Raw genomic sequence first — 20,539 nt, forward strand, 5'->3', positions numbered from 1 at the left:
TTAGTGTTCACTTTTTTGTCTTCTCTCTTTCTCTCCCTTACCCATTCCGTTGCTACCCCTGACTCTCTTAGATCCCAGCTATCGTTCTTTTCACTCTGGTGGATACGGCCAGGATGCCTTGGGTATGGACCCCATGATGGAGCATGAGATGGGCGGCCACCACCCTGGTGCTGACTATCCAGTTGATGGGCTGCCAGATCTGGGGCATGCCCAGGACCTCATGGATGGGCTGCCTCCAGGTGACAGCAATCAGCTGGCCTGGTTTGATACTGACCTGTAAATCATCCTTTAGGTAAGAAGTTAAAAAAGCCAGTTTGGGTAAAATACTTTTACTCTGCCTACAAAACTTCAGAAAGACTTGGTTGGTAGGGTGGGAGTGGTTTAGGCCTATTTGTAAATCTGCCACAAAAAAAGATACATTGAAAGGAGATGTCTTGGAACATGTGAATGTTCTCAGATTTCTGGTTTGTTATGTGGTCATGTGTGGAAGTTATTAACTTTAATGTTTTTTGCCACAGCTTTTGCAACTTAATACTCAAATGAGTAACATTTGCTGTTTTAAACATTAATAGCAGCCTTTCTCTCTTTATACAGCTGTATTGTCTGAACTTGCATTGTGATTGGCCTGTAGAGTTGCTGAGAGGGCTCGAGGGGTGGGCTGGTATCTCAGAAAGTGCCTGACACACTAACCAAGCTGAGTTTCCTATGGGAACAATTGAAGTAAACTTTTTGTTCTGGTCCTTTTTGGTCGAGGAGTAACAATACAAATGGATTTTGGGAGTGACTCAAGAAGTGAAGAATGCACAAGAATGGATCACAAGATGGAATTTATCAAACTCTAGCCTTGCTTGTTAAAATTTTTTTTTAAATATCTGTAATGGTACTGACTTTGCTTGCTTTGAAGTAGCTCTTTTTTTTCCCTTTTTTCTTTTTTTTTTTGCAGTAACTGTTAGTTTTTTAAGTCTCTCGTAGTGTTAAGTTATAGTGAATATTGCTACAGCAATTTCTAATTTTTAAGAATTGAGTAATGGTGTAGAACACTAATTCATAATCACTCTAATTGTAATCTGAATAAAGTGTAACATTGTGTAGCCTTTTTGTATAAAATAGACAAATAGAAATGGTCCAATTAGTTTCCTTTTTAATATGCTTAAAATAAGCAGGTGGATCTATTTCATGTTTTTGATCAAAAACTTTATTTGGGATATGTATGGGTAGGGTAAATCAGTAAGAGGTATTATTTGGAACCTTGTTTTGGACAGTTTACCAGTTGCCTTTTATCCCAAAGTTGTTGTAACCTGCTGTGATACAATGCTTCAAGAGAAAATGCGGTTATAAAAATGGTTCAGAATTAAACTTTTAATTCATTCGATTGTGTCACTTTTTTTTCCTTGTCACTTAGTGGTTTGCGAGGGTAATAAATTATTTCACTGTGTGTCTTCCTCAGGGTGAAGCTGAATAAACTTAAGTTGTAATGATGGAAAGAGCCTTACTGCTAGTAGACGGAATTGTTTGTTTGCCAAGTTTCTTTAGCACTTGGCCCTGGGTTAAATTGCACCAAAAGTGTTTCAGCCTTGAACGTTGATTCTGAGCTTGTGTAAGAAGAGGTGAGTCCACCGTCTCCAACTGAAGGACTCTGGGCTTAGAGCCTATGGCCAAGACTCCTTCATCCTGGCTGCAGCCATATGTATCATCCTGCCCACGTGACCAAAGGCATCTAGTCCTTTGGCTTTCAGTTTTGTTCTGTGTAGCCCAATAGGCATCCCCCACCCCAGACTCCATCACATGGTTTCATTCCTTTAAGGTAATAATGGAGAATTACTCACCTGGATTTGGACTTCAAGCACCTTCACAGAAGTGTGACTCATTTGGAGCAGGGAATTCCTTCAACTCCACTTTGAACTGATAGTTGAGATTGTTTACCTGCCGATGTTTATCTGAACATAATCAGAGAGAACTAGAATGGGCCTTCTTCCATGCTCTCTGCCAGGTGAGCCTGTCATCCTGGTGGTAGGTCTGACAAGCTTATTAGTTCATCCCTGAGGGCAGAGTCAGTAGATAGACCTGTTTGTTAGAACTTGTGTTTGGGGCTTTAAAAAGCATGGAAGTGTCTTGTGCTTAGGGAGGGCTGTTTGTGATTTGCTGTGTATTTAAAAGCATGTATTCAGTACCTTTTTGTTGGATGAGGACCCTTTGAGAAAGCTTTATAAATTCTTCCCTGTGGTCTAAGATGTAATTGGGATTGGAGAGGAAACATTTGTGTACCTGGTGAGGGGCAGTTGTGCCTCCAGTGCATGACACAAAGAAGCAAGGCAGCGTTGCATGAACTATTAGTAAGTTACAGCTATTGGTCAGAGTGAAGATCTTTAGTGAGTTCAGCTTTTAACATAAAGAACCACAGCGGGGTGTTTTTTTTAAAACCAGAAAACATTTCAGAGCTTTGCCTAAAATCATTATAGTTTTGAAGTTCCATGTAAAAACTTTATATGAAGGTTAATCTGATTCAGCAAGGTAGTTCTGCAATGTACTTAGAAGGACAAAGAGCCAAGAACGGCAAAGACACTGGTGAAGAATAAGATGATAGGAGGACTTGTTCTATCAGCTGTCAAGGCCTAACTGTAAAGCTAGAGGTAGTTAAATTAACACTTATTGGCACGTGTGTCAAAGTATACACTAAGTGAACAGAATAAGATGAAGACAATAGACACTTTAAAGGTAGCATTGGAGGTCAGTGTGAAAAAGAGGGACTTTTTAGTAAAAGTGTAGAACAGTTAGGTAGCCATTTGGATAAAACTGAAATTAATGCAGGAAAAAAATCCATGATCAACAAAATATCAAAAGCCCTCACTGGAAGCCCATGTGTCCAATAATTTGCAAGAGAATGGCCGCAATGCAGTAAAAGACTACTGCTTCAACACAGTAGTATGGGTATATCTCAAATATGATACTGAACAAAAGCAAGTCACAAATGCATGCCGTAGGACTGCAAAAAGAAAGGCAAACTGTTTTAAGGAAATCATCCAGAGATAGTAAAACTAAAAAGCAAGAAAATTATTAGATTACCACAACAAAATAGAAGAGTGGTTACCTGGGGATGGAGGTGTGTAGGACATTTGATCCCATTGCGGTGACCACCAATGAGCTGAAAAATGAAGCTTTTCCATGTTGGATGAGGTGTTCTAGACATGAGGCTTTGACCTGGTTATTGGAATCCTTGGCAGTGAAAGATCTTGAGATAAATATGTTGTCTTGATTAGTGTAATAAAAACAGAAGATCTGAATCGTGCCGTATGGTTTATAAACCAGCAGAGAGCTGAGTTGCTCCACTGCAGTTGTTTTGTTCTAGTAGGTGAGAATCTAACTGCCTTGCCTTGCTTGAGTGAACACCCATCAAATGCAATTAGAAAATAATGGGGGCAGGGGGCTGAAAAGGTAGTGCTTCCTTTTTCTTATTCATCAACGTCCTGTGTGGTGTCCACTCCACCTCCCCACCTCACGAGTAATCTAGAGGGAGGTGACCAGCCTCCGCTGCCACCTCAGCATCGAGCCTCTGAGAGGCCAGAGGCCAGGTGTAAAAGGCCAGCCTTCTTCCAGGTCACATCAAGACTCCACACCGCCCTGGTCCTTATTCTGGGCCAAGGCTGCTGCTTGTTGCCACTTCCCTCCCTCGGCCTCCTGGAAGCTTGAGGCTGTTGGGGCCAAAGCCTCCTGAAACTCAGTGAGTCTTGTCCCCACCCCACTCCAGACAGGTCTCCCCAGCGACCAAGGCTCTTTGGGCTTTTGTAGCTTCTTGCCTCCCCCTTCCCTACCAGTTCCCTCCTGAGGCTCCTACCTCAGCCCCTGCCTAAGGCCATTTATCAGAGAGATTCATTTCTACATATTTTTCTGCTGTTGGAGGAGGGAGAATAAAGGGCATTTTGCTTCAAGTGGAGGCAGGAGAGACCCAGGTCCTCTCACTATCACTCACTATGGACAAAAGCCTTAGCCACCAGAGCCTCCACTTCTGAGCTGTCCCACAGGGCTAAGAGCTGCCCTGCATTCATAGAATTACCTCAGAACCTCATGAGGTAATAGGGGAAACCTCATGATAATACGGGAAACATGAAGAGCTAGACAAGCCCAAAGAACCGTCAGTCGGTAAATTCTGTTGCTGCGTCCTACAGAGCCACTTGCTTAGCTGCCAGGTGACTGTCAGTTCCTCTCAGGATACCCTCCAGGCCAGAGTCACCCCAGATAGATTTTCACAGAGGGACAGCTCACTGGGCACCTGCTCTCAGGCTGTAAGTTGAGGCAAGGTCTCAAAGCTTTGGGCCTGTTGTTAGGGAAAGAAGGCAGCCTGGTGCAGCCACTCGCCAGCCTGCTCCGCTCCGTGCAAGGCATGCTCCTGCTGCCTCCTTTGCCCCCTTACTCTGCAACTGCAGTGATGCCATTCATCCCTGGGGGGCTCAGCCGATGGACTGTAGCCAGTTAGCAAACAGCTAAAGCTTGGAGGTGGTGGGAAGGGGAGGGCCGGTAGTTACCTGGGTCTGGGCCTCTGGTCACTGCGAGAATCCTGAGAGCTCTGATGGGTGGCTGGGGCCCAGGTCTTCTCAGAACTGGAGCTGGGGAACCCACAAAAGGGTATGGGCCTCTCATGTGGGGCAGGGAAGGGTACTGCCCTCGGCCTCCCTCTTGTCTGCTCAGCCAGACTGCTCATGTCCCCTACCTCAGCTCATTAAGATTGGGGCTGCTGCTTTCCGTAAGGCACCTTTGTGCGAAGGACAGAAAGGATCCCCTAACTCCAGGAGGACATAGCCTCACACCAGGGTGTAAAACTTGGCGTGGGCTAGCTTTAGCGCCTGTCACCCTGGGCTGAGCACCCTTGGTGGGGCACTAGCCCTGCTTGGGACCATCTCCTCCTTGCCCCTTGCCTATTCAAATACACCTTTCCTCTAAGAGGCAAGGCTGTGAGACTCAGGGCCAGGCATGGTCCACTTAACGTGGTTCTGGAATGTTAAAACTTTCCTCCTGTTTCACCTTAAGCAGCAAAGACTCCTCCCTGCTCAGCTCAAAAGGGTAGAGAAAGAAGAATTCGATTGCTCTGAAATACCTTCTGGGGGACTCTAGGTCCAGAACTCCAGAGTGGTTCCCCTAAGAGCTGAATGAAAGGAGCGAGAACAGATTTCCTGGGAAAACAGGGAGAACTGTGCCTGTTCCCTGGACCAAAGAGGCAAAGCAACAGGAGCTGAAGGCCAGGCCTCCAGCTGCTCCATCAGCTTCCCCCACCCCAGGAGCACAGGCAAACCCAGCCAGGCCAGGGCCACCTGGGCGCACAGCCTGGTGATGGGCACGTTGCCCAGCAGGACTTCCTGTGGGCAGTAAGGAGGCTATGAGAGCAAATGACACTGCCTGCTCCTGGGTGGGGTTCCCCCTTACACCCCTGCTACTCAGCTGGACTCTGGACATCCCACTGGCAGACACACAGGCTGCGGAGTCCGAGTCCCGAGTTCAGCCCAGCAGTGGGGCCTTGGGCAAGTGGACTGGCTCCTCTGAGCCTCAGTTTTCTCATCTATGAAATGGAGATAAGAAGGTCTGCTTGGCAGGTGGTGAGGTTTAAATGAGGTAAGTGACATCCACGCCTTTGATGGAGGGGGGCACGGAGCTGCTGTGTTCGTTACAAAGCCAAACGGAAGCTGGCACACTACCCAGATCACCGCGGCAAAGTGGGCCTGTTGGCGACAGTGTGCCCAGCTTCCCGTGATGCAGTAGGTGTGGGGCTGCCTGTGTGCCCCTGTGCCTCCCGCTTCTGCGTCCCCCGCCCATTCCCCCTGCATAGGGGCTGCTGCCTGGGACAGAAGCCCATCTGGGCTCAGGCAGTGTGTGTCAAGGGGCAGATCCCCTCTCTAAGCAGCCCAGAGCACTGCAGCTACTGATCTAGTCGAGCCCTTTCATTCTGCAGGTGGGGAAACAGAGGACCCAGAGAGGAGGCCAAGGAATGTTCTCAACTTGCTCACCTGGTTCAAGCTGCCCAGGATGCACCCCTCCCTCCCTCAGTACAACAGTCCCAGCCCCCTTCCGCAGTGTCCACCCACTATTTTCACAGGCTTGACTCTTACATAGGGGACACTAAGGGCATATGTGTGAGAAAGAAGCTGGAAAGGCTTCGAGGATAAGGGGGATCACCGGTAGAAGTGGGGGGTGTGATTCTACCTTGATGCCATCATCCCATCTAGATGAGCAGCTCTTCAAGGAAGCCAGCGTTCCTTGAGCGTTTTGCATTCCTTTGGGCAAAGTTTTAACCACCTGTTCCTGTTAGTGCAGTCTTGCCCAGTTCTCCCCAAGATTCTTGGAATCACTTCATCCCTGAAATGAAGAAGAGCCAAGCAGGTAAAAGTGGGAGGAAGACAAGAGACTATAACTTCCAAAGGCTTGCTCGGGAGCTGTAGCTGGGAGAGCGTTCCTGCCTAGTCCTGCCTGTTAAATCTTCTCCAGAGAAGAAAGATGCTAATAGACGCTGGCAGGCCTAGACTAGCACAGGCAGTGCAGGCTTCAGCAGAGGCCCACCTGGCCCGCACAGAGGGAAAGAGCATTCTGAGAACAGCTAGCAAACCTGGGGTTCCCAGACGCATCCCGCATGCACCGAGGAGGTCCATTCTGAGCGGGTTTTCTAGGGTCTGGAGTTAGATCATCTCAGCCAGAGGTTCTGGGTTCAGCTGACTTTATTAGATCCAAACAGAGCTGTAGGTGCCATGTGGTGAATGTGTGTAGCTGAGGGTGGGTGCCGCAGAGTGGGCTTGTGCTAAATGCCTTCTTGCCTAGTGTCCAGCAGCTTGGAGGATCTCCAGGGCCAAGGAAGCCACTGCACTGTTGGCCGATGAACTGTGAGAAAAACCAAAGTAGAGACATTTAGGCATCCCCAGGGTAAAATGCTCTGTCTTCCAAAGGGGCGGGCCTCTTCTGCACCCGAGTACCTGATGGACCAGCTGCTTCCCAGAGCTGCCCCTAGCATCAGCTTGAGAAGCAGAAACAGCGTTCGCAGGCTCCAGGGCCATGAGGTGAGGACCCCGAAGCCCACAGTCCCACAGGGGCTCAGCACTGGCCCTGCCACCCCTCGACGTCTGACCCCACTTCGGCCAGGTGCACCGACGCTGAGCTATGAGGGCAAGTCAGGCGGACGGCAGCCAGAGCCTGCCGGCCCGAGGCCCACGGCGAGCCTGCCCGGCGCCTGCCTGCAGCTGACTCGCGCCATCCGGCAAAGATCCCAGCTGCTGACACTCCCTGCTCCATGCTGCCCCTTCCTGGCCAATCAGCCAGGAGCTTTGGGTTTCTTATTCTCATAGGTGTGGATGTGCGATTAAGAGTTTCAAACAGAAACTTCGTTATTGGAGCAAGTTGTTTGAGACACCTTTAAACCTGTGCCTTAACAAATGTTACCAAAGAAAAGCATGGCGCATAGCAGTGTGCCTGGAAGGATGAAATTAGCTGATAGCACACCCTTCACTACACAGAAATACAGCCGTTGCCAAATGCCAGGGGGCTGCATAGAAGAGGTGGGCCGCAGGGGGACAGGACTGTGGTACCATGCGTTCCTGCTCTGTGCGTCAGAGGCCCCTTTGAGGACTGAGGGAATGCACTTGAACTTGGCCTGCTCCCGGCTGAGACCAGGCTACTCTGCTGGAGCCGTGCTGCCCACTCCGCCTGCCAGAGCAGCCCTCGGGGGCCAGTGACCGGCAAGGAGGACACACCCACCTGGCAGGGCCCCATCAGAACTGAGAACGCTGCCATCCGGTCACTCTTGGTCAGCATGAGAAAACCTTTTTCTGCTGGGGCCATCCGAACAAAGCCCAAGCGGGACAATTTCAGAGCAGCAGCCTGTCGACCAGTACGAGATCTGCCTGGTGTAGACGTGTTAGTTGCTGGAGTGATACGTGTGGGTACGGAAGAGGCCACCAGCCTCAGGGAGTCTCGTTCTCACGTTTGGTCCAAATTTGGGTCCAGCGCTCCCAAACTGGTACAGCATGCAGATGTGCTGGCCTCGGACCCAGCTGGGGGGCGGGCGAGTCCCACAGAGGCAGGCCGTGGAGAGGAAGGGCTCTCAGCAGCTCCCCGCTCAAGTCCGTGCCTCCCGGTGGCTCTCCCACCCTCTGCAGGCACACATCTGCTCACAGGGGCCTCATCTCAGCTGTCTGCACAAGGCCAGGGTCCCCAGGTACGGTCATCACCTGCTCCTCACAGACCAGCCTAGCGGAAGGCCCGTGGCCCAGCCTGGGGAGCCAGTGTCCGTGCCTTACGCCACAGGGCCCACCGGGGTGAGCAGGGGCCCCTCCCATCAAAGCCAGCCCGTCCTTCCCCTCAGCTCACAGTAACCACGGGTAAGAACTGACAACTTCGGCTTAAGCTACAGAGGAAGGGGGGTGGGGTAGGCCAGGAGGCGCTGTCCCCTCCCCACCCAATCCAGGATTAATACAGCAGGGCTGGCTGGAGCTGAGCCTTCTCCGCAGACTCACCTTCCCAGCAATACCTTGACCGCATGTTCTTCTCCAACTAATACAAAACCCCAAACACCAGGAAGCAGATTCCACAGAACCAGAACCCTGTGGTTCTGAAAACAAACTACCAGGGATGCCGTGCAGCATCCCGCGTCCCGCACACCCAGCGAAGGCCGGGTACCCCTCAGCAGGGGGGCCTCCTCCCCAGGGCAGGGAGAGCAGCTGCAGCTCAGGGGCCACCACGTCCTCCGGCCGCCTCCCTCAGCTCTGCGGACAAGGCACTCACCGAGTCATTTAATCAAGCCCCGTGAACCACCCCCAGAGCCCACCTGCCAGGCCCTGGCACTGTCCCATGCAGTGAGCGATTACACAGCACACCGGCTGACTAAAGGGTGGATACCTGGGGGCAGTCCTCTCTTTATTCCCATGCCATTTTTCTCTGGTCACGTGGCACTAACATTTTAAATGACTCGTCAGCCCTGCCCGAATCCCCCCCCCTCCCCAGAACCGCCTCTCCAGGGAGTGCAGGGGTGTGTGCGGCAAGAACCCGCCCAGCGCCCTCTCTACACCGGCATTGGCGTCACCAGGGGGCTGGCAGAGAGGCCGGTTCCTCCCTCCACAGGGTGCAGCGTGTTCTGGGTGACAGGGCTGTCCCGGTCTCGGCACCTCACTTCTAGGATGCTCTAGACGTACTGACTGTGAAGCTGAGGACTGGGAGGCTGACCTAACCTCAGCTTCTCAGTGTCAAACAGTCTGTTCTGTGGGTTCAAGTTTTCCCCCTGAAGGCAGCCGGGGCTGTACAGTGGGCCTCCAGACCCTCTGCAAGGTGGTGGTAATGGTGCCTCTGGCCAGGCTGCTGCGGGGGGCACGTGTGCACAAACGGGTACTGCTTTTCTCATGAGGTTCATCAGGTCTCCCACCTGGTCATAATCCACTCCCGTCCCCATCTCTACTCCCTGTAGATGGGAATACGGCCTCCCCGCGCTGCAGGGCTAGGATGCTCTTCTTTTCTCCCTCCATAGTGGGGACTCCCAGGGGGTGGAGGGGCAGAGTGGCCCATCCCACACTGGGAGGGAGGGATCTCAGTGGGCAGTGTCAGGCGGGAAGGTGACGGTCCCTGGTGTGTAGGGGAAACGGGGGGTGGGGGAGGGAAGAAGAGAGGAGAAAAGGAACACCAGGCTATTTGCTGAGCCCAGGTACGCTCTGTACTGCTCCCCCCAGCCCTCCTGGGCCTACTTACCCCCCGGCCGGGGCCAGCCACTCCAGAGCCCGCACGAGGCTGCCCGAATTCTTGAGGCTCTCCAGGTGCTTCTCATTGGAGGTGATCTGCAAGGGAGGGAGAGGAAAGCGGTTGGCTGGCCCATCCCTGACCCATGATCCGTTGGACGGGCACCCTGAGTCTCAGGCCACCTGTGCTATTGGGCAGTGAGCCCTGAGCCCCAGTGCACTGCTGACCATGGAGGCAACCCTTGGGGTGAGCAGGAAGGAGTCGGCTGCAGCTGGAGATGAGGCAGGGCAGGATGGGGTGCCTCCCGTTGGTCCCTCAGGAGGGTCTGTGTTCTGGAAGCCTGAACATTTCAGTTAAAGCAAATCACGGGTGAACAAACTTTCCAGCTGTCAGTTCCGGGACCCAGTGGGCCCTTGCGTCCCAAGCCCGACACAACCTCTTTCATATGGACAGAAGGATAATGCCGGGCTCCCGGCGATCTCAGGAGCCTGGGAAATGAAAGAGGCACTAGGAATCAAACCGGTCACACCGCCACCCGCGTACCCTGGGAAGTGTGCCCCTGCCAACGGCCACCGTCCCGGGAGACACAGAGGAGGGACACTTGGGCACCAGAGGCAGAATCATAAACTCTCAGGGCTGGATGGGACTCGGATAGGTGCTGACCCAGCCCAGGCCCCTGGAGACCTCCTAATTCAGCCCTTCCGTAAAACGAGTCCATGCCCTACGAGGCAGAGAAGACTTCAGGAATGAACCTTGATTTCTGCTATTAGAATGTTTCTCTTAATTCACCATTCATGTCCCATTTTTATCTTTGATATTTAATAAATATTTTCTAATAAACACTGGTATGGAACTTCACATTTCAGAAGGCTCTGCAGTTTCCTGTACATTTTCTCACTTATCCCTTTCAGTAGCCTCACCTTGCAAGGTAAGCATGTAGTGTGTTTTACAGATGAGGTGACTGAGGCTTAGTGAGATTAAGGGACCACTACGGCAGTACACAGGGAGCTTGACCCTAACCCCACATGAGGCTGGAACCAGGCTGGCCTCGGTTGTCCCCGCCATTTTCTGTCTTTCCACTTGATCATAGCAACCAGGGCTGGATTATCATCTCTGTAGTTCTCAGGGAGAGGCTGAATATTTCTTAATCAATCACTCATGGTGATAGGAAGGTCACAGGGGTGGTTAGACCTTAATGTGGCCTCTGAATTGCATGTGAATGAATCTTCACCTCCTCTGAGACCCTTTCCCGCTTCCTGAGTGTGCTCAACTGCATCAGGTGTAATTTCTGCAAAGATTTGCATCTTAAAAGAGCTGTGTGTAAATTTGTTCTGAAATTACACCCCACTTGATGAGTTCAGAAGGCTGCTGTAGTTCAATTATGTCTGAAGCAAGCACAAACTTACCCTGAAAGCGTCTTCGGCGAGAATTCCCATCTAATTTTTCTCAAAACTGTGCCTCATACAGCTCAGTTGAGCTACATCCAGACTCACTGCCCTGACCAGCCCTACCGTGGGATCATGTGTAAGAGGCTGTGCTCCAAGTTGCAAAGAGATAACAAGACTATATTCACTCACGAGGCTAGTTGGAAGGTGCAAACAGAAGAATACGGTGAAAACTATGTGATCAAAGGGGGAGACGAGAATAGCACCGTGTGCAGCTGACATAAATGCAAGCATAAACAAAGCCAAGAGAATTAATGGAAAACTATGTGATTTGGCCACTTACCTGAACTCTTACTAGCAACATCAACTGTTGTTCTATCAGTATGAGTTAATTAGAAAATAAAAATTTTTAATAATATCAATCAGAGGTTCTAGTTCTGGGAAAGACAGAAAACACATGCCACCCTTTCCATGTAAAACCTGAACAGAATGCACAGCGCAGCTATTTCAGAACACTGAAAAGTAAACAACACTGGCAGATTGGGGAAGGTCACTGAAACCAAAGCGCCATCACCTCTTTCCCTCCAGTACAGACCACCTTGAACTCAACACACCCAAACCCCAGAAGTGGGGTACACGAGACAGCCCCAGGAAAAGCCAGGCTTGAGGAATGGGAAACGAAACTTCCAAAAGCTCAGAGAGAGTAGATGAACCCCCCCCTTTCCTTTTCCTCAGTTCTCTTTTGCCCCAGGCCCCAGGCAATTCTGTGGTGGCAGTGGTGGCAGCAACAGGAGCCATCAGCCAAAACTCTTCTCTCTCTCTCTCTCTCTCTCTCTGTTCTCACAGCGTTTGGCCCCGACATGACAACTGTGGAAGTTAAGCAGTTTGTGGCCAGACAGAAAATGGGAGACCCAGGGAGCCAGAAAGTACTGGAGAGATAACAGGGAAGAGCTCAAGAAAGAAACCCCATAAAATTATTTATGAACTTCTAGGCTCACCTTCAACCTGTGTTGGTTAAAATAAAAGGTTAAAAAAGATATACCATACAAACAGGAATCAACAGAAAGCTAGAGTGGCTGTATTAATATCAGGCAAAGAAGACTTTAGAACAAAGAAAACTATCAGGGATAAATAAAGACATAACATCTTGATAAAAGGGTTCTCTCACTAGGAAGATAAAACAATAAATGTGTATGCATCTAACAATAGAAATTTAAAATACATAAAGAAAAACTGATAAAACTGAAAGGAAAAACAGACAAATAATCCACAACTGTAGTTGGAGACTTCAAATAACTCTCATAGTAATAGATAGGATGAGTAGACCAGAAATCAGCAAGGATATGGAAGAGTTGAACAACACCATCATCCAACTGGATCTCACTGATATTCGTAGAGCACTAAGCCCATCAACAGCAGAATTTACATTTTTCCCCAAGAATCCAGGAACATTCACCAATGTATACAATATTCTGGGTAATAAAACAAATATTTACTAATTTAAGAGAACTGAAGTCATATAAATTATATTCTCTGATCATAATGGAATTAAACTAGAAATAAATAACAAAGATAACAAAAATATCTCCAATCACTTGCAAATTAAACAACACACTCAAATAATCCAAGGATCAAAGAGGACATCCCAAGGAAAATTAGAAATTATTCTGAGCTGAATGAAAATGTCAATACAATATATCAAAGTCTGTGGGGTGCAGCTAAAGTAGTGCTTAAAGAGAAATTTATAGTACAATACTTACATTAAAAAAGAAACGTCTCAAATCCATAATCCAAGCTTTCATGTTAAGAAACTAGAAAAAGAGCAAAACAAACCCAAACCCAAAGAGGGAAGGAAAAACAGAGCAGAAATCAAGAGTAATGTGGTAAATGTAGGCCCCAATATATCAATATCTACATTAAATGTAAATTTACCAAGTACTACAAATAAAAGACCAACTAACATTTTTAGATTAGATATAACCAAAATAAAACACAACTACATGATGCTTACAAACATACCTTAAATATAAGGGCACGGATCAACTGAAGTTTAAAGAACGAAGAAAGAGATGCCACACAAATTGTAACCAAAGGAAGCTGGTATAGCTAATATCAGACAAGGTCGACTTTAAGCCAATAATTATAACTAGGAATAAAGAGAGACATATCATATTTATAAAACGATCAACTGACCAGGAAGATATATCAAGTCTTAATTCTAAACGTACCTAATAACAACCTCAAAATCTGTAAAACAAAAAATGACAGAACCAAAGTGAGAGTTACACAAATCCATAATTATGGTGGGATATTTTTCAATCTCTCCCAGTAACATGCATACGAAAATCAGAAAGGGTATGGACGTTTTATACAATAAGATTAACAAACCTGACCTAATTGACATATATAGAAAAATTCATCTAACAACTGCAGAATATATGTTCTTTTCAAATGTACATGGAAACTTTTCAACATATACCACATACTGGGTCATAAAGCAAGTTGTGACAAATTTCAAAGATATAAATCTAACAAAATATGTCAGGATCTATATGTTAAAAATTACAAAACGCTGATAAACTTTTTAAAAAACTAAATAAATGGATACAATGTGTTCATGAATTAGATGACTCAATATAGTAAAAATATTAATTTTCCCAAAATATAGGTTTAATGCAGTTCCTATCAAAATCCCAGCAGGATTTTTTGCAGACCCACACAAACAATATCAAAGTTTTCACAAGCGTGCAAAGGTAACTGAATGGGGGAACATTTTTGAACAAATGATGCTAGAACAAATGGACATCCATATGCAAAAACATGACCCTAGGAACATATCTTAATACCTCAAATAAAACATCATTCAAGGGAATTCCCGGGCGGTCCAGTGGTTAGGAGTCCACGCTCTCACTGCCGAGGGCCTGGGTTTGATCCCTGGTCTGGGAACTAAAATCCCATAAGCCATGAGGCATGGCCAAAAAAAAAAAAAAAAATCATTCAAAATGGATCATGGATCGGAATGCAAAACGTGAAACTATACAACTTCTGGAAGAAAATATAGGAGAAAAGATATGAGACCCTGGGTTTGTTCATGAGTTTTTAGATACAACACAGAAGCACAATCTCTGCAAGAAAAAAATGGACAAATTGGACTTTATCAACGTTAAAAACTTTGCTCTTTATATATGTACGATGGACTATTACTCAGCCATAAAAAGAATGAAATTTTGCCATTTGCAGCATGGATGGACCTAGAGATTATCATACTAAGTGAAGTAAGTCAGAGAAAGACAAATATATGATATCACTTATATGTGGAGTCTAAAAAATAGTACAAATGAACTTATTTAAAAAACAGAAACAGACTCACAGACATAGAAAACAAACTTATGGCTACCAAAGGGAAAGCGGGGGGGATAAATTGGGAATTTGGGATTAACAGATACACACCACTATATATAAAATAGATAAACAACAAGGATATACTGTATAGCACAGGGAACTATATTCAATATCATGCAATAAACTATAATGGAAAAGAATAAAAAATATAGATATATACATATATATGTATAACTGAATCACTTTGCTGTACATCTGAAACCAACATTATTGTAAATCAACTATACTTCAATTAAAAAAATAAAAAATAAAAAAATAAAAAATTTAAAAAAGTCTTTGCTCTTTGTAGAAGATTGATAAGAGAATAAGACAAAGCACACACTAGGAGAAAATATTTGCAAATCACATATCTGATAAAGGACTTTTCTCCAGAACATATAAAGAACTCTTAAAATTCAGCAAGAGAACAAATAAGCCAATTTTTTAAATGGGCAGAAAATCTGAATAGACACTTCATCAAAGAAGGTATTATAGATGGCAAACAAGGACATGAAATGATACTCAATATCATTTGTGACTAGGGAAACGCAAATTGAAACTACAATGTAATACCACTACATACCTATTAGAATGCCTAAAATTCATAAAACTGACAATAACAAATGCCAGCCAGGATGCAGAGTAACAGAAACTCTCATTCATTGCTGTGGGAATGCAAAATGGTACGGCCATGGTGGAAGACAGTTTGGCAGTTCCTTATAGAATTGAATGTAGTTTTACTATACGGCCCAGCAATTGTACTCTTAGGTATCTGCCCAAGAGAAATGAAAACTTATGTCCACACAAAAACCTGTGTACAAAAGTCTGTAGTAGCTTTATTCAAAAATCACTAAAAAGACAAAGGAACCGAGACGTCCTTCAACAGGGAAATGGAAAAACAGCTAGGAAAGCCTTCACGCCTTACTTGGTATATAGGTCTGACTGGATTTTTAGAATGAGATATCAGTAAAGATAAGTCTGGATAATTTTTGAAAAGATAAGACTTTTAATATGCCTTGCTAAATTATTTTGCCCTCTGACACCAATTTCCTATCATTAGTCAAGCTTGTAATGTTAGGATTTTAAATGGCTTTGAAATAATCCTTTGGAATGAGTTACTCCTTTCTCCCAGAGTCTGGTCTCCTCTTTGGCCACCAAAGGTTATAAATTATGATGGGTACCAACCTTCTTTTAGAAACACCCCACTGTATTTATCAGACAGTGTGGCCTTTACCCTTCTATTTTCTCAGTACTTAAACTTTGTTAAACAGCAAATTGTGGGTCTGCTCAAAAGTCATCCCACCTCCTCCTCTTCTGAGCTACCTAAGCAGAGAACGTTCTGGGCACACTGAGACCCGTCCTTCATGAGGCAGGAGGGAAAGTGACACTTGTCCACTGAGATAGTGAATTCACGGCTGAGCAACTGTTGGAGAATTTCTCATGGCTCTGATGACAGTCAAGAGCGAGCACTGCAGTGACTCTCGAAGAAAATAAATAATGCAAGAGGACACTCGCGAAGAGTGTCAACACGATACCTTCCTCCTGTAGTTAATATTTTCATTAGAAGTCAGTTCCATTAGCCAAGACAAGGAAACAATTTTATTTTGCAATAATGTTCTATAGCAGAGGTTCCTGGACCTCTAAGAGTCCATGAGTAGATTTTATTATTTCAAAACATCAAATGGCAGGTGTCCATTTCCTGAAAACTAAGCCATGCCTGCCTCACATTTTTCCTGCTCCTAAGACATCTGACTGGTAGCTGGATGGCTAAAGTCAATCAAAATGGAAACGTGAATTATACTAAATACATGCAGTTCACCTGGTAGACAGGCATCTGTTCAAAACATTGGGATCTTTAAGGGAAGCATCATAAAAAGGTTGGGAATTTGAGCTTAGAATTAAGATCAACTTGGAAAGACAATTCCTCCATCTCTGTTTAACTGAGGGAATATGAAAAAGCAGAAGATGGACTTTGGGTAAATATGCTACTTTATTCAACCTTCTGCTACAGTCCCTTGAACGTGGCTTGTGTCAATGAGCATTCAGGAATCACTGTGTAACCAAAACACTGAAAGGAGAGGCTGGTGTCCTGCAGAATCACCCCTCACGTTCCCACCAGGTTCACAAATTGTAAGGTAGTGGCTTTTTTCTTTTTTAAACACACCCACCCTCCAGGACAGAGTTTGGGTTGGCTCCTTTCTGGATTTCAGCTTCCCAAATGCAAACTGCCAAAAGAAGCCATCTGAGGCCCTCGGTAACGGCAGGAGCCTGAAGTTGGCAGTCTCTGCAGTGTGCCCGGGGGAGCTGAGGGGAGACTAGGCCTCCCGGGGCACAGTGGCCACCGGGGGACAAAGCCAGGCCTGGTGCCAACATTCCTCAGCAAAGGCCTTACAAACGCGTTAAGTCAGAATGTACTTGACTTTGTATCATCGTGATACATTGTGAGTTTATGCTCATGGATCTGACTCACAGCATCGTCCTCTTGCAGCTCGTAAAAGCTCCGCTGCCAGCGTCTCTGGTTGGCAGTGGTTTCAGGTGTGGAGCTCCGTAGCCGCGAGTGAGGCAGGCACAGGCAGGCCGCCAGCCTCTGTTACGAGTGTGTAATAATACGTGTCTGTCTCTTCCCTGATCCTGAATGCGTGTGGCACAACGACGCCAAGTTAACCTTAGTTTTCTAATCGTGAGTTCCTCTAGGCAGGCCCGGGCAACACGGACAGACCAGAAAAAACCCAGCAGACGGAGCTGACGAGAGCAAGCGTGGCCCAGGTGCTCCCCGGCGCTTGTTGTTACAGACACACGCTTCACACACGGGAGGATTATTTTAATTCCGTGGCCTTCAGATCTCCTAAATACGAGTAAAAACAAGCAGGTAACTATGACAACTCTACTTCAGAGAGTTTTAATTTCAAAAATAAACCTATCCATCGAGCCCCTTTATTTTGTTCTCTTAACATATACTTTGTCTTCTCTTCAGTTAAGGTTTTTATGTTACTTCAAAGCCATTTCTACCCCTTGCATATCGAGACACGCTATCCCCTTGCCTTCTGATGCCAGGCTGGAATCTGGGAAGAACCTCTGGGCGGCGTGATGGCATCTGGCAGTCCCTCCCCGCTTTCCACTTGGTGCTCACTCTGGGTGTCTCCAGAAATTTCTTGAGCTGCCTTTCACATCCACATTTAAAGCAAGACTGTATGAATACAAGCTGCTCTGCATCCAGGCCCATGTGCGTCTTCCATGAGTTGCTGAATGCATCTGGGGTGGAAGGGAGTAATTCTCATGCACGGCCTTTGGCTGCCTCATGGCATCTGTGCCTTCCCGGGAGTCCATTTAGAAATGTTATATTTCTCAACAAAAGCAAGTGAGGCCCCTTCTGACCCAGGCTAGTAATCAGGTGGATGATCTGAAGGAAATCTAGAGGCATCCCTAAGAATGTCTGTCAGCAGATCTGCTGATCACCAAGCAGTGAGGAGGGCCAGTTGGAACCTACACTGGGGCATCTCGAGGGCAGAGGTGTGGGCTTGTGGATGAGGCAGGCCCAGTTCCAAAGCCTTGGTCACCCGGATTTGGCCCAGATCCTGTGAACTCAGGTTCTCTGCAGGGAGACCGAGACATGACACTGAAGCTCGGTGGTATCGGGCCAGAAGCAGCACCATCTCTGCATCCGGGTGCACTGCTGTGGAGGCGTTCTTCCACGCGCTGCACGGAGCACAGTGTAGCTTTTAACTCACAGGGAGACCCTGGCAGCACAGAGGCCCGGGGAGATGGTGGCGTCCGGAGACAGTGATTCCTCAAGTTGAAGAAGGCTGAAGAAGAAGAAAACAGCTGAGCCCCTCGTGTTCAAGAGCGCCCATGAGTTTCCATGCTGAGCATTCAAGGAGAACGGGGAGGGGAGAGGGTGGGAGGAGGCACAGGGCGTTCACCAACATGCATAGGCAGAGCTAAGAAAACCTAGGTTTCAGGTAAAAACTGTCGTGATTCACCTTTGTCTATAAAACGAATTGAGTCAGCAGGCCTTAGAGCAAAAAGAGCTTGGAATTTGGTTCAAGAAAGGAAACCAACATTTCTGAGCACCTATTATGTGCAAGAACAGAGTTAAGTGCTTTCAAATACGTTATCTTCTTTCTGACAACCATGAAAAAGAAGTATTCCTATGCTCACTTTACAGAAGAGGAAACGGAAACCAGCAGGGCTAATGTGACTTGCCCAAGGTCACCTGGCCAGCAGGCAGTGGAACTGAGCTAAGACCCGGTCTCCCCACCTTCAAGATCCACGTGCCCTTCCAGAGAGTCCGTTCCATCCTCACGTCTGCTAAGCACACTGCTCAGCTGTTGGCCGACTGGCTGATTAATAACAATCAATGGCCGAGTGACCGATGACACGGTGTTTCACTTCAGGCTCCACTGCCTACATGCCGGTGATTCAGTGTAAAGGCTTACCAACCGTGCTGCTCGGTGCCCCCTGCCATTCCGGTAAACCGTCTGGCACCCTTCGCTCCCCTCATCGTTGCTGTTGTTGATCCCCATCATTTCCAGTGGGAGCAGGGACCACAGAATCTCTCTCCTAGACAGCATCAGGGGTTCCAGGTCTTGACCGAAGGAGTCCATGGATCATACATACTTCCAGTAAGCACACCCTGATGTGCAGACCACCACGCGCTTGGCAGTTTCTCTTAGCGCCTGGCGACCAGAAGGCTTTTCTGCATCTCTCCTCACACCCTCAGCTGTCCCTGCTGGTGATGGGACGTGAGCTTACAGTTTGTGGACCATTATCTCCTGTTCTCTTCACAATAACGCTATGAGGAAGGTCTTCTATGACTTCACATTAGAGATGGGGTGAGGCTGGCATGGAGACCCAGATCTGGCCGACTCGCTCCACCGCCCTCCCTGCCCCGGTCGCCGTGCTGCCCTTTGCCGCCCCCATAAGGGTCTGGCTGCAGAAGCAGCGGCACAGAGACAGCCAGTGGCCGCTGGGGAAGGCGGGAGCTGACACCTTCCGTGAGCAGGGAGGAGGCTGCCATTCTGGCCCCGGGGGAGCCAGCCCCAGCTTCCAGGAGCCCAGGTCCCCGAAGGAACGGCTTGGCCTGCCGTGTTTAAGACCGCAGCCTCTAGAGCCGGGGTCAAATTAGGGAGTACTCTCTTCTCATCTGATATTTCCAGATTTGGAAAAGCAGCAAGCAAAGGCGGACAGATGGTGAGCAAACAGTTACCAAATGGCACGGGCGAGCTGACCTTAGTGAGAACACGCCAGCGTGGAAGGATTTTCTTCTTTCTGTTGACCTTTCCTGCCTCTCCTCCTGGGGTCTGTACGCTCCCCAACCTGGCCCGACACCTCAGTTCTGCTCTCCAAACTCCCGTCTGTACCTGTGGGCACCTGCTAAATCCAGAGCCCATGGAAATGATATGCTGAGGATTTGAATGTTTTTCTTTTTCACCCCATAAGACACGGTTGCTTTCTAGAAGAAAATTATCCGTATCTACCCTCTTCATTTTAGGCCAGCTAAATGAAGCTCTCTTCAGCTCCCTTCGGGGCAGTAAAAATTCCCTTAATGCTTAGAAACTGTTCATAATTACATCCGTTTCTGGCCATTCAATCCAGTAAGTTTAAAATGTTGAATATAAATATAGCTGGTTTGGGAAATCTTTTACACCTGATCCAACTAACTACAACAGCCAGGTCCAAAATAAGTGAGGAAAAAGCAGTTTTAATTGGCAAAGAAATAGGACTGTGGACCTCTTGTGGATATAAGAGTTAACTGTAAGTTGGCCCAAAGACAGTTCTGGGGAAACACAGGATCAGGCCACACCATTTTCCCCAGAGGACCTGATCCAAGTGCTTAGACAGGTGAACACGAGAGAACAGGTTTCCCAGTCAGTGGCGCTAGGATGTCAACCACGGAATGTGGCTGGAATCAGTTCCTCACAAGAGAAAACACCCAAGACAGTAACTGTCCTGTGATTTGCTAAGTGTGAGAGCTAGGGTCATAAGAAGTGAGGAACTGTGTGAGGAGATACTATGTGACCTTGACCCAAACAAATCTCAGCTGATCCTTAGGAATGCTCTATGGGGTCATACTGAGG

General features: G+C 47.4%; 2 protein-coding genes across 11 annotated transcripts in view; one reads left to right on the plus strand and one right to left on the minus strand.

Moving 5' to 3' along the window:
* CTNNB1 (catenin beta 1) overlaps nucleotides 1–3,281 on the plus strand; it is a 42,596-nt gene extending 39,315 nt beyond the window's left edge. Inside the window, exons 15-17 of one of the 5 annotated variants that reach the window (XR_009009508.1) lie at nucleotides 72–292; nucleotides 1,448–1,607; nucleotides 1,805–3,281. Coding sequence is in view for 4 of the 5 variants with exons in the window: in XM_057554855.1 (XP_057410838.1) it covers nucleotides 72–280 (209 nt within the window). In the remaining variant the exon portion in view is untranslated. Of the gene's footprint in view, nucleotides 1–71; nucleotides 1,370–1,447 lie in introns of those variants that run through there. The other 4 variants (XM_057554855.1, XM_057554854.1, XM_057554853.1 and 1 more) reach the window with 4 other exon arrangements.
* Nucleotides 3,282–6,685: 3,404 nt separating this feature from the next.
* ULK4 (unc-51 like kinase 4) overlaps nucleotides 6,686–20,539 on the minus strand; it is a 547,368-nt gene continuing 533,514 nt past the window's right edge. For all 6 annotated transcript variants that reach the window (XM_057554846.1, XM_057554850.1, XM_057554849.1 and 3 more), the window contains 2 exons: nucleotides 9,709–9,794; nucleotides 6,686–6,858 (listed from right to left, as the gene is read on the minus strand). In XM_057554846.1, coding sequence (XP_057410829.1) covers nucleotides 6,795–6,858; nucleotides 9,709–9,794 — 150 coding nt within the window. In that variant the 3' untranslated portion in view covers nucleotides 6,686–6,794. The remainder of the gene's footprint in view (nucleotides 6,859–9,708; nucleotides 9,795–20,539) is intronic.

Source organism: Balaenoptera acutorostrata, chromosome 10 (assembly GCF_949987535.1).
Source record: "Balaenoptera acutorostrata chromosome 10, mBalAcu1.1, whole genome shotgun sequence".
NCBI classification, from domain to species: Eukaryota; Metazoa; Chordata; class Mammalia; order Artiodactyla; family Balaenopteridae; genus Balaenoptera; species Balaenoptera acutorostrata.